Source organism: Ahaetulla prasina, chromosome 2 (assembly GCF_028640845.1).
Source record: "Ahaetulla prasina isolate Xishuangbanna chromosome 2, ASM2864084v1, whole genome shotgun sequence".
NCBI classification, from domain to species: Eukaryota; Metazoa; Chordata; class Lepidosauria; order Squamata; family Colubridae; genus Ahaetulla; species Ahaetulla prasina.
In genome coordinates, this window is record NC_080540.1 from 89,611,546 (window position 1) to 89,626,481 (window position 14,936).

The following is a 14,936-nucleotide window of genomic DNA, read 5'->3' on the forward strand; positions in this document are numbered from 1 at the left end:
CTCACAATTTCAATTTCATATTCTCATAACCATCCTGGTGTCCACTTTCCCCCTCTACAGAAGTAGGAGAGTAGTTTATAATGTATTCCCTTCCTCATTCTTGGAATGAAGTCCTCATGTGCCAATTCAGACATCAGCACTGGAGACAATGTTGTTGTAGATTCAAAAATGCACATGAAAGAAAGAAATGGGACAAACAATTCCACTGAAAGTATCCAAGCGTAAGAATTTCCCGATAGCCTTAAAAGCTAGTGTCTGGCACAACAGTGGAGATCGGAAAGCTCCATCCCAACATCTCAGGTTTTCATAAGACAAAAACGTAGTGATATGGCAAGCGATTCAAATAATGGGGGCAGGTTCATTTAATTTAGAACCCTGTCAAACATGAGTGCATATTTTAATTAGCTCTATAGTGTTTACTGGTCATTAGAGGACCGATCTATTCCCCCATCTCTATTTCGTTGGATTTGTAATTTCTTCTCTGAGCATCTTCTGAAGACAAAAATGCTCACTAAACAAACTAAACAGTGTCTGGAGGTTGATACTATGGAGCTGATGTATGAATCCTATAAATTTTCCTCAATATATTCATCACTTTGAAAATGGCCAAATGGGGAGAAGCAACAGGTATTTTTTCTCAAAGGCACGTTCCCTGCTCTGCCTTTGTCGACTGAGTGAATTATTTAACCAGCTTGCAGGCACAGACAAAAAGGACACGCCCTTCCACTAATTTAGAAAACTGTTAACTTTGAGTTACTTGGACTGTTGGTGCTTTTGTCCCATCCTCAGAGTCAGAATCATCACTCGAGTCCTTGCTTGTGTTTGTCGCCTTCTTTAAAGCTAAAATATAGAAAAGAGGATTTGATGCCAAAGGAGATCACTTTTTAAAAATATTTAATATTTATAGCTACCAATATTAAACTATAGGATATCCCTTTATCCTATAGCCATCTTTGTTGCTCCACATATCAAGTTTTAAAACATTAGTACAGATTTTGAAGTGGGGCCAATCCATTCCTACCATCACCAAACACAATAACCAGAAGTAGATTCAGCATCTAAGGTTCTTGCATTGTAACAGGTAGGTTTTGCTACCTCTGCGAAAGATGCTGATGCAAAATAAATAAATAAATAAATAATGTTTCTGTGATGCTGCAAAGATACCCTTCAATCCTTATCCACATATTCAGAACACAACGATCACATGTTGATCACACAATTACATACACTCCATCATGACAAGCTTCTTTTTGGCTCAAAAAGTTGTTTTGAGTCCCAAATTTGTAGAAAAACTCTAATACCTATCTTTCTTGAAGTGCAATCTTTATAGATAGCATTTGGATTGGCATCAAAAGAAACTTATTTTTGCCAGCTCAATATAGAGATGTTATACTGCATAAACACCCATCCTATAAGGCAGACTCCGTTTCTGGAATTTCCGAAAATTCCAGTAAACCCATCAAGTCTTTCTGAAGGATAATGTTTGGCCAAGGGTATCTTAAGATGTTTTCGTAACTGGCAATAGGAATGTTTTCCTTGACAGTGAATTTAGAACTTTCTTTTCAGCTTTGAGTAAGAACTTTGAGATTACCTAAGTGAGGGAGAGTCGTAAAACTACTGTAGCAGATCTTCACTGTTATTGGTAAAATAATAAAGATGAGGCCTTTTCTGCAAATTTAGAGTGCTATCTATGCAACATTGCAATGAGAATTTTAAGCCATATACTTACCTAGTTTGGAAGGTGGGGCTTTTACTGTGGTCAAAGTTGTTTCCTCCTCACTCTCGGATGAGCTGCTGCCGCTGCTGCTTTCAGAAGTCTCTGCTGTCTTTGTGGTCTGTGTTGTTTTTTGTCCTCCTGAAATTAGTGACTGCGAAGAAGGTCCTTCTTTACCAGAAAGGCCTTTTCTCGCAGCTGGAGGCAGGGTCTTATTTGAAGCAGATTTGTCCTGCTCTCCTTTTGCTTGGGCAGCAGCAACAGTCACCCCCTTCCCTGGGACAGAATTAGTATTTTGGTCAGCCAATTGCAGAAGTTCAGTTTTTTCCCCAGCCACAAGGTTTTTCTCCTACAAGAAGAAAAGTTGATTAAAAGAGAAAAACATTCCATGATATTTGTCAAAGCATTTTTATAGATAATTCAGCATATCCTACGTTCAAAGAAACTTTCTGACCCAAGGTTTCCCAGACTTTGTAACAACAATTGCCTGCTTAATATGTGCTCGAGAGCATATGCACCAAGACAAATTCCTTGTGTGTCCAATCACACTTGGCCAATAAAAATTCTATTCTAAATTGATGAACACATCTGTTCTCCCATTCCGGAGCGATTACCTCAACAGAGCACAAAGTGGCTACCTGAAACAGGGCATGGCAGTCAAGAGCTGGGGGAGACACCTTGTCACCAGCAGACTTAGTGGCTTGTGTAATGAATGCTTTCCCATCAATAGTGATAGAGATCTTTTGTATGCTAAAATGAGCTTGACCCTATCCCAAAGGTGTTTTGGGAATGGAAGGATTTATATTTCTCTGGAAAAAAAATGCAGACTACAGGAACCAGGAGCACTACTCAGGTGACTCTGAGGACACAGATAAACCTCCAAGTACTTCAATGACCCTCTAAAAGGATGCAAATAACCAGCTGTCTGCAAGCAATATGAATCCTTCCATTTCTCACTAACCTGTCACAGCTAAAGAAGCTTCTTGGATGGGAAGCGAAACTTCCTCAAAAACAAAACAAAGAAGTCCAGTTGCCTCCTGAAAAAAGCACATTTGGGACAACCATGACCTAGATGACTGAGAATCTCTACAGAGGTTGACCCTAGTATAGAGGTATAAAAGTAAGATCTGGCCAATACCAGAGGAGGCTGTTTCAGCACCCCCTCTCTTTAAGATGGGAGAGTTAAGGAACAAATTGTATATATTAAACCTTGCAATGGCCGAAGACATCTAGCTAATGGTATACTTTAAAATTATGAACTTTTTCCCTCTGTGTGTGTGTCTTTGGTATGTTCTGATACTGTATAGCACTGAATTAAAGACATCATTTGGAATCAATATTGAAGACAACTTTTCCCAAGTAAATTACATGTTTACTTTTTTCTCTTAGTTAACACTAAGATACGTAATATATACCATACTTTTTGGAGTTTAAGATGCACTCCCCACCCCCAAAGTAGGTAGAAATGTCTGTGTGTCTTATACAGTGAATGCTGCCAAAGCCCCACCCACCTGCTGGCCCCCACCCTTTGGCCATTTTCGGCCTCCGCACACTCCATTTTAGACCTGTTCCAGGCTACGGGGATCGCCACAGTACATCGCCACTTCCGCGCATCGCGTTTTTGGCCTCTGCACATCCTGTTTTTGGCCGTTTCCAGGCGGCAGAGACTGCCACCGCCACCAATCCCCGCTGCCTGGAGCCGGCTCAAACACAACACGCAGAGGCCGAAAACATGACACATGGCAGCCAAATACACAACATGCAGAGGCGGCAATGGGTTGTGGCGATCCCCACAGCCTGGAACAGCCGATTGGCGGTATTCTGGGAAGCCGATCCAACTGCCAATCAGCTGCTCGTGCTGAATGAGGCTGCAATAACGTGCTGAAGCTGGCCAGGCTGTTTGCTGCAAGGACGCTAGCCAGATGAATACTGATGGATGCTAGTAGGCAGAGGCAGAATTTTTTTGCCTTGTTTTCCTCCCCAAAAACTAATGTGCATCTTATATTCCGGAGTGTCTTATACTCTGAAAAATACGGTAGTTTGCTACTGAGGCATTTATCTGTAAAAAAACAAACTTGACAATACAACCTATGGACTCTGTTTTTGAAATGCAGGTAAATTTTTAGTCAAGACAGTCACTTTTCTAAATTGCATCTGACTGCAGATTTTAAATAATTTTCTAGGACGTAATATTTAAAATAATGAGTGGTGCGGTGGCCTAGAGGTGGAGTTCTCACTTCACACTTAGGAGACTGTGAGTTCGATCCTAGGTAGAGGCAGATATTTCTCTCTCTGGGCACACTGAGAATATATCTGCTGAACAAAACTCTGCATTGGCGACAGGAAGGGCATCCGGCAATTAAAACACTCTGCTAGCTCCATTCAGTTGCCCAGACTCCACCCCGCAAGGGATTATGGGGTCATTAAATGAAGGTGATGATGATAATGTTTAAAATAAGACATCTGGGTGCAGTCCTAATTGACCATCCTAGATACACTCCTGATATTTTCCAGCAGAATAGCAATGATCAAAGTCTTTTTGCTTACAGCCTTTTTGGCAACTGCTTCCTCTTCCGAAGATGAATCTGAATCTGAATCTTCGCTGCTACTCTCTTCTTTAGTTACTGTCTTTGCTGGCTTGGTGCTGTTATTCACACGCAGATTAGCTGGAACACCCATATAAAAGCACAACATATTGATAGAATTGAATGCAATTTTTTTTCAACTTATACTACAACCAACTAGAATGGAAAAGATTCTAGAAAAGGAGATGCCAAATTGAATCATTAAAGAGGGCTCCGCTCTCTACCTTTTCTATCAAAGGATAAATGACCAGGTAGGAAATAGAATATGCTGATTAAAAAAAATTTCTTTTAAGCATCTGGTTGAAATGATTTTGTCCATGCTAGTACAAATGGGCACAGTCTCAATAATCTCAATATAAGCCACTCTGTGCACAAGCAATAATAAATGAAAACAGCAATAATACATGAAAGTGTACTGAGGCTGTCCTGATTTAAATCTTCTCAAAGTTAATTATTTTCTACTCTTGAATTCTCAGTTTTATTATTTCAAATATGGGCAGTTGTGATGAAACACACAGACTTTTAACCAAGTATTGCAAGAAAAGGATTAACTAGAACAGCTGATCTCCAAAATTAAAAATAAGTTGCTTTATAATTGCCAAATCTGTACCTTAACAATGGAAGCTTTTAGACAATGATGAAAAAGTTTTGCTCATAGGTATGTTGGTATACATAAGGTTAAAAAAAGTCATAGATGCAATTCGAATTTTAAATACCTAAAGTGTCAAACCACAATTTAATTAATCTGGAATGCTTACACTATATAGAGCTAAGGTGTCACAAAATTGTGATGAAGTAGTATTCCAAATATTGTGAACTTGTAATGCTGGCAGATTAGTATATAAATGCATAAATTAAAAAAAAACCCTAAAATTTCCCTCTTGTTCCTAATCTTATTTTCTTCTGTATTACATTAATACGGGTAGGGATTTATTTTATGCTTTTTTCACATATTTTTGGAGTTTATAGCAAATGAGGTACAATGTTCTTAAACGATACCCATGCCATTAATGTCCCAGCCTTCCAACTTTCTTGTTCTCCACTAAGAAATAATAAATCAGCAGGTTTTAGGATTTAGGCATCTATATCTCTCCTTTTCGTGGACCTATCTTCTCAAAGTCAATCATTTGAATAGATTTCTGAATGGTTCATTCCCACTGGTTCTTACTTTTCATGGTTTGTGCTGGTTCCTCCTCCTCTGAGCTCTCAGAGCTGCTCTCGGGGTCAGGAATTCTGAGCTTTACTGGAGTGCCACTCTTGGTTGCTACGGTCTTTTGTTTTGGAATTTGTGAGAAAGCCCTGTTAAACAGATTTTATAAGGACGCTGAATTGGAGTTAATAAGGCTTGTTAAGATTCTCAAAATGTATTCAACTCTGTGCCCCTCTTCAGAAGCACTTTCTTTATTGTGGCAGAAATAAAAGCTGAAATTTAAAGAAAGGTAAAGACCTTACACACACAAAAAAGCCCTTGATCTGATTTGATACAGTTTGATCATTTTCTCAAGAAAATATAAGGCCAGCAGACTTCAAATTTAATATTAAAAATATAATTAGAGCTGTACACATCCTATGCATGGCCATGAAATTATAATGCAAAACTTAATTAAATCCAGTAACAATCTAAGCTGCAAGAACATGGTCCTAGGATTTTCTTAAAGTATTTCTATGCATTGTGTAAACGTTTAAGCCATGTCATATACAAGAGAACAAACACAAAGGACAAAACAGCTTAGCTAAATGTATCATAGTTTTATATTCATATGCTATTGTAATTGAATGCACCAGGAGATTACTGGGCTTTGTACTAACTTATTGTGTAAAAAGGATTATTCGGGTACCAATAGTTCAAAAAAGCTTAAAATAGTGATATTCTGAAGTAAGAAAGCTAATTTAAGTATCTGTCTTAATATACTGTATTTTTCGGAGTATTAGTTCGGAACTTAGTTTTTGGGGAGGAAAATGGGGGGAAAAAATCTGCCTACCAGGTATTCATCTGGCTAGCGTCCTTAGTCTGGTCAGCTTCAGCACATTAGTTTGCTGGTTTTTTTATTTTTTATTTTTTTATTGGGGATAAAAAACAGCTTCTAAGGCACAGCTGAGAGGAAGCAGCAATGAGAAAAGCAGGCAAAGCACAGGGAGATCCTTCACTCGGCTAGCACCTAGTTAGGGCTGAAAAAAAGCTTCTAAAGAATAGCTGAGAGTTGGAGCAAAGCATGGAGATGCTTCACTAGCTAGCACCTCGTTAAAGCACAGCAGAGAGTTCAGGGAGCAGGCAAAGCTGGGAAGAGGCTACACTCACTAATGCCTCGTTAGCACCTCGTTAGGACTGAAAAAAGCTTCAGCCTCTTTTAGGGGGGGGAAAGTTGTGTCTTATACTCCGAAAAATATGGTAGTTGCAACTATAAGCAGCATTTTTGAATAAGCTATTGGCAACAAACAAATTCTCTGCTTATATTGTTGTTTGAAACTAGTCCAGAACCCAGTACTAGATCTGTGATACACTATTCACAAGATCAGGACTGTTAAATCAAGTGCAAAAACAATTAAATAACAATTAAGTATAATAAGGTAGCAACAGGCAAAACATCTCTAACCACTCTCCAATAATAAACAGAAAAACTTACTTTTTCCACTGAGTGATGATCTCATTCAGAGAAATAGGAGATGATGGGAAAGACTTCTGTACAGGAAGAAAAAAATATTGGACCAATATGATTAAATCATTTTATTATAGTACAAAAACTCTGGATTAAAGTTACAATCCTAAACATGCATCTATTAAGGAGAACTTTAGTCCTTAAAACAGAGGTTGGTAATTAATTTTCCAAAAGGCCACATAGGAAACTGGAACTGTCACGGAGGACTGCCACTGCCCCTGGTTCTTTAATATTTAATAAGCTTTAATAGTCAAACGAGAACATGTATCATTTCCCATCTTTTACTTTTCAACAAAACAAAACGGTAAATGGTTTTTGGCTTCCTAATCTGTAGGTTGATGGGTCAAGTGAAAAGGCCAATCAATATGAAGAAAACAGGTAAAAAGGATAATTTTAATAGGGTATTTGCCACCAAATAGAAAAAATGAATGAAATAAAGTTACGTGTATGGCTCCTATAAAAGTCAACAACAATCTTCGTTTTTCTAAGAACAAAAATGTATTAAATTTGAGGGGTTTAAATGTTGCTCTTTATATCCTTCTAATGTAGGGGTAGGCAACAGTTGTCTACATGTTATGGATCACAACTCAAATAATCCCAAATCTATTTAAAAAATTGGAATACAATACATCTGGAAATACAAAACTTCTCCAATCTTGTGTCCTTCAGATATTTGAATATGGTTGTTGGTCATGTTCTTGGTATGGAAGAAATTGAAATAATTCTACTCAAAATTGTGGAAAGCTCGTGGGAATTGCTTCAAATTCTTTTATTTTTTTTTCAAAAATGAGTATATTGGTGTTAAAAAGTATTTTACTAATTCCAAGCTATTTTACAAGTGTATTTCTTTCAGTGATCCCAAAACTCTCAATTTTCTTAGTTGATACAAAATTAAAATAAGGGGAAAAAAGGCCTTCATATCTTTACAATATCAAAGACCCTATTACCAGGCTTACTATAATGTCATTCGAGACAATGACGAATCCGCATACAGACGAGAGGTCGAACGATTAGCCTTGTGGTGCAACCAAAACAATCTGGAACTGAACACACTCAAAACCGTAGAAATGGTGGTAGACTTTAGGAAAAACCCTTCCATACTTCCACCTCTCACAATACTTGACAACACAGTATCAACAGTAGAAACCTTCAAATTTCTGGGTTCTATCATATCGCAAGATCTCAAATGGACAGCTAACATCAAAAACATCATTAAAAAAGGACAACAAAGAATGTTCTTTCTGCGCCAACTCAGTAAGCTCAAACTGCCCAAGGAGCTGCTGATCCAATTCTACAGAGGAATTATTGAGTCTGTCATTTGCACCTCTATAACTGTCTGGTTCGGTTCTGCAACCCAACAAGAAAAACAGACTTCAGAGGATAATTAGAACTGCAGAAAAATAATTGCTACCAACTTGCCTTCCATTGAGGACCTGTATACTGCACGAATCAAGAAGAGGCCATGAAAATATTTGTAGATCCCTCGCATCCTGGACATAAACTGTTTCAACTCCTACCCTGCACACCAGAACAACTAGACACAAGAACAGTTTTTTCCCGAAGGCCATCACTCTGCTAAACAAATAATTCCCTCAACACTGTCAGACTATTTACTGAATCTGCACTACTATTAATCGTTTCATAGTTCCCATCACCAATCTCTTTCCACTTATGACTGTATGACTATAACTTGTTGCTGGCAATCCTTATGATTTACATTGATATATTGATCATCAATTGTGTTGTAAATGTTGTACCTTGATGAACGTATCTTTTCTTTTATGTACACTGAGAGCATATGCACCGAGACAAATTCCTTGTGTGTCCAATCACACTTGGCCAATAAAATTCTATTCTATTATCCTTATTACATTCTCCAACAGATTGCTGCCATATATTTGACAAAGTTTTGGCATCAAAAGACCTATAAATGCTTTATACCACTCTATAGGAGCTCATCTATTTTTGGAATTTTATATCTTGTCCAACTTTTTTAAAAGCACTTTCTATGTGTCTTTTTTTTTCTTTGACAAAGTATTTTTATCTTTGTGTTTGGTTTTCTCATTTTTGTCACTATTTTAAACATCAATAAAAGAATTTAAAATGTAATAAATTGTCAAAGAGCTCATAACTGAATCCAAGTTCATATTGTCCCACTTAATTACAATAAAATACAATAAAAGTTTCTATTAAAAGAACTCCCAAGAATATTGCAACGTTCTGAAAACTACCTGCTAACCCTCAGCTCCCTGGCCCTCTATCTTAGCATCCTTACCGGAGCACATGAATTATGCTTTGAGCAAATTGAGAGCTGCAAGAATAATTTTTTTATTTGCCAGAGAACACCCACATCTGTGGAGGAGCTAAATGCTATTCTTGAAGAAACACATCTCCCATGCAACTCTGAGTGGGCAATGCCAACATCAAGGGAGAAGATGTGGGACCCATTGACGAGTGGAATTCATCTCAACGTGCAGATTTCTTCTCAAAGGGATTTCTTTCTGGTCAAGATCTGCTGTAACCATGGCTTCAATCTCAATGCTTTTCAAATCCTGTAAATTACAGCTTATTCAATAAAATACACAGTACTAAGGTATCAATGGCTTGCACAATGTGTGATGTCACCCATCATTTTTATTGATTTCTCTACGTTCATCCCACAAAGCAGGGCTGTGCACAATTCAAAAATGATCTCAAAGAACTGCTTCAGAAATTACTTATTAAAGTGATTCCCAAACTGCACACATAGAAGCCTAAAAACATGGCTCACACAAAGCCCGAGTTTCTTTCCAGTATGCACAACTCCACTAGAAAGTGGCTTTAGCAAGCAATTATGATTACATTATGACCCAATATGCTTAAGACACCCTTTTTTTCAGGTTGGAACTCTGATGCACAGCAGGTAATTGCGATCAAACCATCTACAATATAAAGGTAAGAAAATGCTACCCTTTGCAGTAAGTGTTCAAAATAAAGAAAAGATACAACAGGTCTTCAACAGACAAGAAGATATACAAATATAAATGCATAGGAGTTGAGGACCTTAATAAAACTATTGAAACTACTATTAACCATAATTTTCTATGAGCAACCTCACATACTGATAGTGATTAAAAATTACTGCAGTATTTTGCTATACCACACTGTCAACCAATTTAAGCAATATAAATAATTTGAAAGACCACAATGTTTTCAAAAGAAACACTAGAACAGGGGTCTCCAACCTTGGTCCCTTTAAGACAGTGGTTCTCAACCTTTATAGTGCTGCGACCCCTTTAATACAATTCCCCACGATGTGGCGACCCCAACCGTAAAATTATTTTCGTTTTGAATTTATCGCACCTGAAGCTGTATTGGCTAGCGATCTGAACTGCTTGCAATTGCCTTGAGGACGGGCATTAAAGCGGAGACTCCTCCCCTATTAAGTTTATCGCGCCTGAAGCCAGATTAGGCTAGCGATTGGGAGTGATTGCAGCTGGCTTGAGAGGGAGACATCAGAGCAAAGATTTCTCTCTTTTTTAATTCATCGTACCTGAAGCTGAATTCGGCTAGCGATTTGAAGAGCCTGCAGCTTGCTTGTGGAGTCAACCATTGGAGCGCGATTCTTTGATTCTCAAGTATACTTCCCATATTTCTGATGGTCTTAGGCGACCCCTGGCAAATTGTCATTCGACCCCCAACGGGGTCGCGACCCACAGGTTGAGAACTGCTGCTTTAAGACTTGTGGACTTCAACTCCTAGCAAAGCTGGCTGAGGGACTCTGGGAGTTGAAGTCCACAAGTCTTAAAGGGACGAAGGTTGGAGACCCCTGCACTAAAATGCCTACTTCAATCAGCTGCAGCTAACCGTTCTTTATCACCACTCTAAAGTTAAAATTGCAGCCTAAATCCACCCTCACTATAAACAAAATTTAAAGTGGCTTCACAAAAGGCTAAAGAGAGCCTGTGGCCTGCTGTATGTGTGCATTTGCAGGTGTATGCACACATATATAGAGTCCGTTTTTACATTATTAAAACTTTGTATTTTGAGGCAGGGCTTGAGGCCCACCCTTTCTTCCTTTATGCTTTAAATGTATTTAATATTTAGAACTGAGAGATACTTTATGTCAAGCCCACTTCTATCAAGCTCGGTTACAGAGAAGGATCCTGATAGTTTAATCAATGCAACCTGGAGTGCACCAATCCTGCCAGTTTGAGCTTTCTGGAAAAATACTATGGGAGACAGGAAGTTCCTTAAGTAACCAGGCCCTAAGTAAAACCAGCACCTTGCATCACATTTAGAAGCAAACTCACAACCAGTGCATCTCACAAAGCAGAAATGTTACATGGGAATACCAAGGCATGCCATTACTGCTTGCGCTGCTGCTAGTTGAAGCTTCTGGGTGGTCTTCAAGGGCAGCCCATGTAAAGCACATTGCAGTTGTCAAGCCATAAAGTGACCAAAGCATGAGTGACAGATGATTTGGAAAGTGCAGAATGAGGCAGCTATACTATCTAAGATATCCTTCAGAAATGGCATAACACAAATCCTAAAAGAATTGCATGGTTACTCCAGCATTACTTGTCAGACACTAATCTTTTAGCAATGCTATTTACAGTAGTGGCCAAAATTGTGGAAACCTTTTGGGAAAAGTGTATTTTCTAAAACTAGCTAATAACACCACTTTTTTTTGGTAGCACCATAAAATTATATATCAATGGAAAGATAATTTAATCAAGAACGTAATGCAATAACTTTAATGAAGGATTTGCTATTAGAATAGCAGTTACAGTATAAAGAAGAACAGTGAAACATGTAGAAATGAGATATACAAAAATTATCACCATGTCAGTTAATAGTTGGGTAACCTTTAGCTTGAATTACAGCCTTACAATGTCTTCCCACGGAGTGAACCAAGTCTTTTAGTTCTGCAGCTGTTATAATGTGAAACCAAGATTGAATGATTGCCTCTATTAACTGGGTTTTATTGCTGGATCTCTTCCGACTAACAAGTTTCTTTAGTTGGCTCCATAGATTTTCAATTGGATTAAGATCTGGGCTATTCCTAGGCCATTCCAGCCATGGAATTTGATTATCTTAAAACTCCAAAAAAATAATAATAATAAGTGGTGTTATTAGCCATCAAACCTCAAAAATACACTTTTCCCAAAAAGTTTCCACAATTTTGGCCACCACTGTAAAGATTCAAATGGTTTAGAAATCCAAAACTTGAGGAAACAAGTGTTTCCCGCTATGTTCTTACCCCAAAATCAAGACTTTTAGGTACGGGTCTTGTTCTTAGCATTCTGACACAACAGGCTGCGTACTATGTGGGACCACAGGAAATGGTTGTAGCCCTTTGGCTATTTCCCTGGAGACCAGGTTTGCACTGATGCCACCTGCCCCAGCATCCATAGACCTGACCATGACTTTAATCTGCAAGTGTCTCTTTGTCAGTGTTAATTTAAAAAACACAAATCATAGCAAGTTATTTATTTTCCTTGATTTGCTTTCAGGGATGGTCACTTGCCACAAGACCCTACAAGCACGCAACAGATATTATAAGTAAGTAAAATACATAATGGGAAGCGCTTTTAGATTAGTTCTTATTCAAAAACCGCATTTTCCCCACTTAATGGTGTATTCATTCAGCTATAACTCACTAAGCAATGTCTGCAGAGGTCTGCCAGTACCCTTTTAGGAACAGAAAGTAGAAGCAGTTTAGATGAATCATTATTTCTATATTACACTAGCAATAGCACTTAGACTTATATACCGCTTCACAGTGCTTTACATCCTTAAGCAGTTTACAGAGTCAGCATATTACACTAACTGATTGCCTTTTTGATACACAGTGAGTAGAATCTCAAGCATTCCAAGTACAATATAAAGAACCCAGTTAACAAATTTGAAGATATCAGCCCAAGTTGTAATAAGCAATGACAATGCCCTATGAGTCTTTAGCTCTTCTAATGTATTTTTCCATTTGAGCATCATTACAAAACTATGTTCAGTGGGAATATAAAAACATAGCAGAGACATACGTAGCATTTATAGAAAAACATAGCATTTTAATTTTCATTAGTCAAGTAGTAACAATTAAAAGCAAAAATGTATGAATTATAATCCATGCAGAGGTAGTGGCCTGTCACACTGCATATTAACATTTCTATCTTGCTCTCTCTGATGTGTTTCTTTAACTGATATCCCTATTAAAATAGATGCCATCCTATAAATCTGGAAATTGAATATGGAGATCTGTGACAAGGTTGATTTCCAATCCATCCAAGAGGACATTCATTTCAGCTCTCGAAATCATTGTAAATGGCCAGTTTCAGTCATACGTGATGGGGCAGTATAGAGCACGCTTATCAACCAACCCTTTTGGTTTAATTTGTCTTGCAAACAGAGACATAGGAATGCCTACAATGGGCAAAAAGTCTTAATTATTTATAGCCTCTGATTGCAGTAGAGTGAATGAATCTCAACTTATAAACAAAATACCCAAACTGATGGAGGACCCTTACTTAATTAGACAACAGTTGCCATGATGGCCTTCTTCCATAATGAAACCGAACTGAAAATAGGGGAAGAAAAGATTCTTCCAGCAAAGTGTTTATGATGAGCACTACAGTGCAGTTTTACTAAATGTTCATTTTACATAAGCTAGTATCACATCTCTAAGTGAGTTATGAACTTCAAGAAGGATAATATTTGTAAGGTAGAATCAGGGCATCTGGCAATTCATATGCCTGGAAATACATCCATCAGAGGCTAAAACAGGCAAAATTAGAGTAAGGTGCAAATTTGCCTAATACCTTTTGGATGATCATTTTACTTTTATTATTCTGTATCACCCCACAATGACCATTGTTTATTTAGGTATGCTACACGGCCACAGGAATGCTTAAAAGGCGGAAGTGTGCCTAAAATTTGTACGATGCATAAGTATTCAACCTCTTCAATATAATCCCTATCCGGAGAATGTACATATTCTGATCACTGCCCTAAGTGTCCAAAGAGAAAGGAGAGACTGTTTTTAATCACAAGAGTAAATTCTTCCAGACAGCTCTGTAAAAGCAGGTAAGTATTAGCTGTGATTTCCAAGCCCAGATGGTGAAGCTACTGGAGGAGAGCACCACAAAACCGTAGGTTTGCATGCATGCATCAATACATACATACATACATCCCTCTACTTAACTCCCTTTAGAATTATGTGGCTTCCAAATTAAAAAGAAAAGGAGGGGAGGGGGAAGCCACAACAAAACTAACCCAAGGACCAGGGTTAGTGCCCTGTTTCAACGATGCAGAGGAAGCTGCTTGCAGCCTCGTTATCAGGCCAACGGAGAAACTCTGCGAAGGGAAGGGGCGGTTCAACTTGCAACCTGGCCCGCAGCTGCCTTTCTTTCCACGAAAGCAGCAATGCTGCCGGTCCCCATGTTTCCAGCCACGTGGGCCAACGGCGCCGTTACCTGGCCGCTCTGCTCCTGCAACTCCTTGGCTGCGCTCTCATAACCCATCTGGATCAACTGCTGGTGCATCAGAGCCAGCAGCTCTTTCTGCTCTCGCGCAGATTTCGCCATGCTCTCGCCCAGCGCGCGCGTGTGCGGGCGTGTGTCTGTATTGTGTCTGGTGGGGAGAGACGCGGGAAGCAGCAACCTCTACTATCCCACAGGCATGACTACGACCGCAGGCCCCGCGTGGAGAGCAGGCAGCGGACTAACCACATGCTCCAAAGCTGCCTGTACCTCTACCCTTTGCCCATGCACCAGCGCGTACGTCACTTCCTCTTCCCATCCCTACCGGTCCTCGGGCTTCTGGGAAATGTATTCTGAGTGCGAAAGGTTACTCGGTGTGTGTCCTTTTCGGCGTGTTTTGTCATTTATTTATTTTTTTAACAACGAAACAGTGGTGAGCAATTGAAATAATAGCACCAGGATTCGGATTATTTGGGAAGGTGTAAAATACCTTGGTATTTGTTTTCTGGAGCAACAGGAAGAG

At 38.8% G+C, this 14,936-nt stretch overlaps 1 protein-coding gene across 3 annotated transcripts in view; it reads right to left on the reverse strand.

The window, feature by feature from the left end:
• The window catches only part of TCOF1 (treacle ribosome biogenesis factor 1), a 51,075-nt gene extending 36,361 nt beyond the window's left edge, over positions 1-14,714 (reverse strand). The window contains exons 1-6 of one of the 3 annotated variants that reach the window (XM_058170215.1): positions 14,408-14,714; positions 6,924-6,979; positions 5,468-5,598; positions 4,262-4,380; positions 1,730-2,063; positions 758-840 (exon numbers count right to left, since the gene is read on the reverse strand). In XM_058170215.1, coding sequence (XP_058026198.1) covers positions 758-840; positions 1,730-2,063; positions 4,262-4,380; positions 5,468-5,598; positions 6,924-6,979; positions 14,408-14,518 — 834 coding nt within the window. In that variant the 5' untranslated portion in view covers positions 14,519-14,714. Of the gene's footprint in view, positions 1-757; positions 841-1,729; positions 2,064-4,261; positions 4,381-5,467; positions 5,624-6,923; positions 6,980-14,407 lie in introns of all 3 variants that reach the window. The other 2 variants (XM_058170217.1, XM_058170216.1) reach the window with 2 other exon arrangements.
• Between the last annotated feature and the right edge of the window lie 222 nt (positions 14,715-14,936).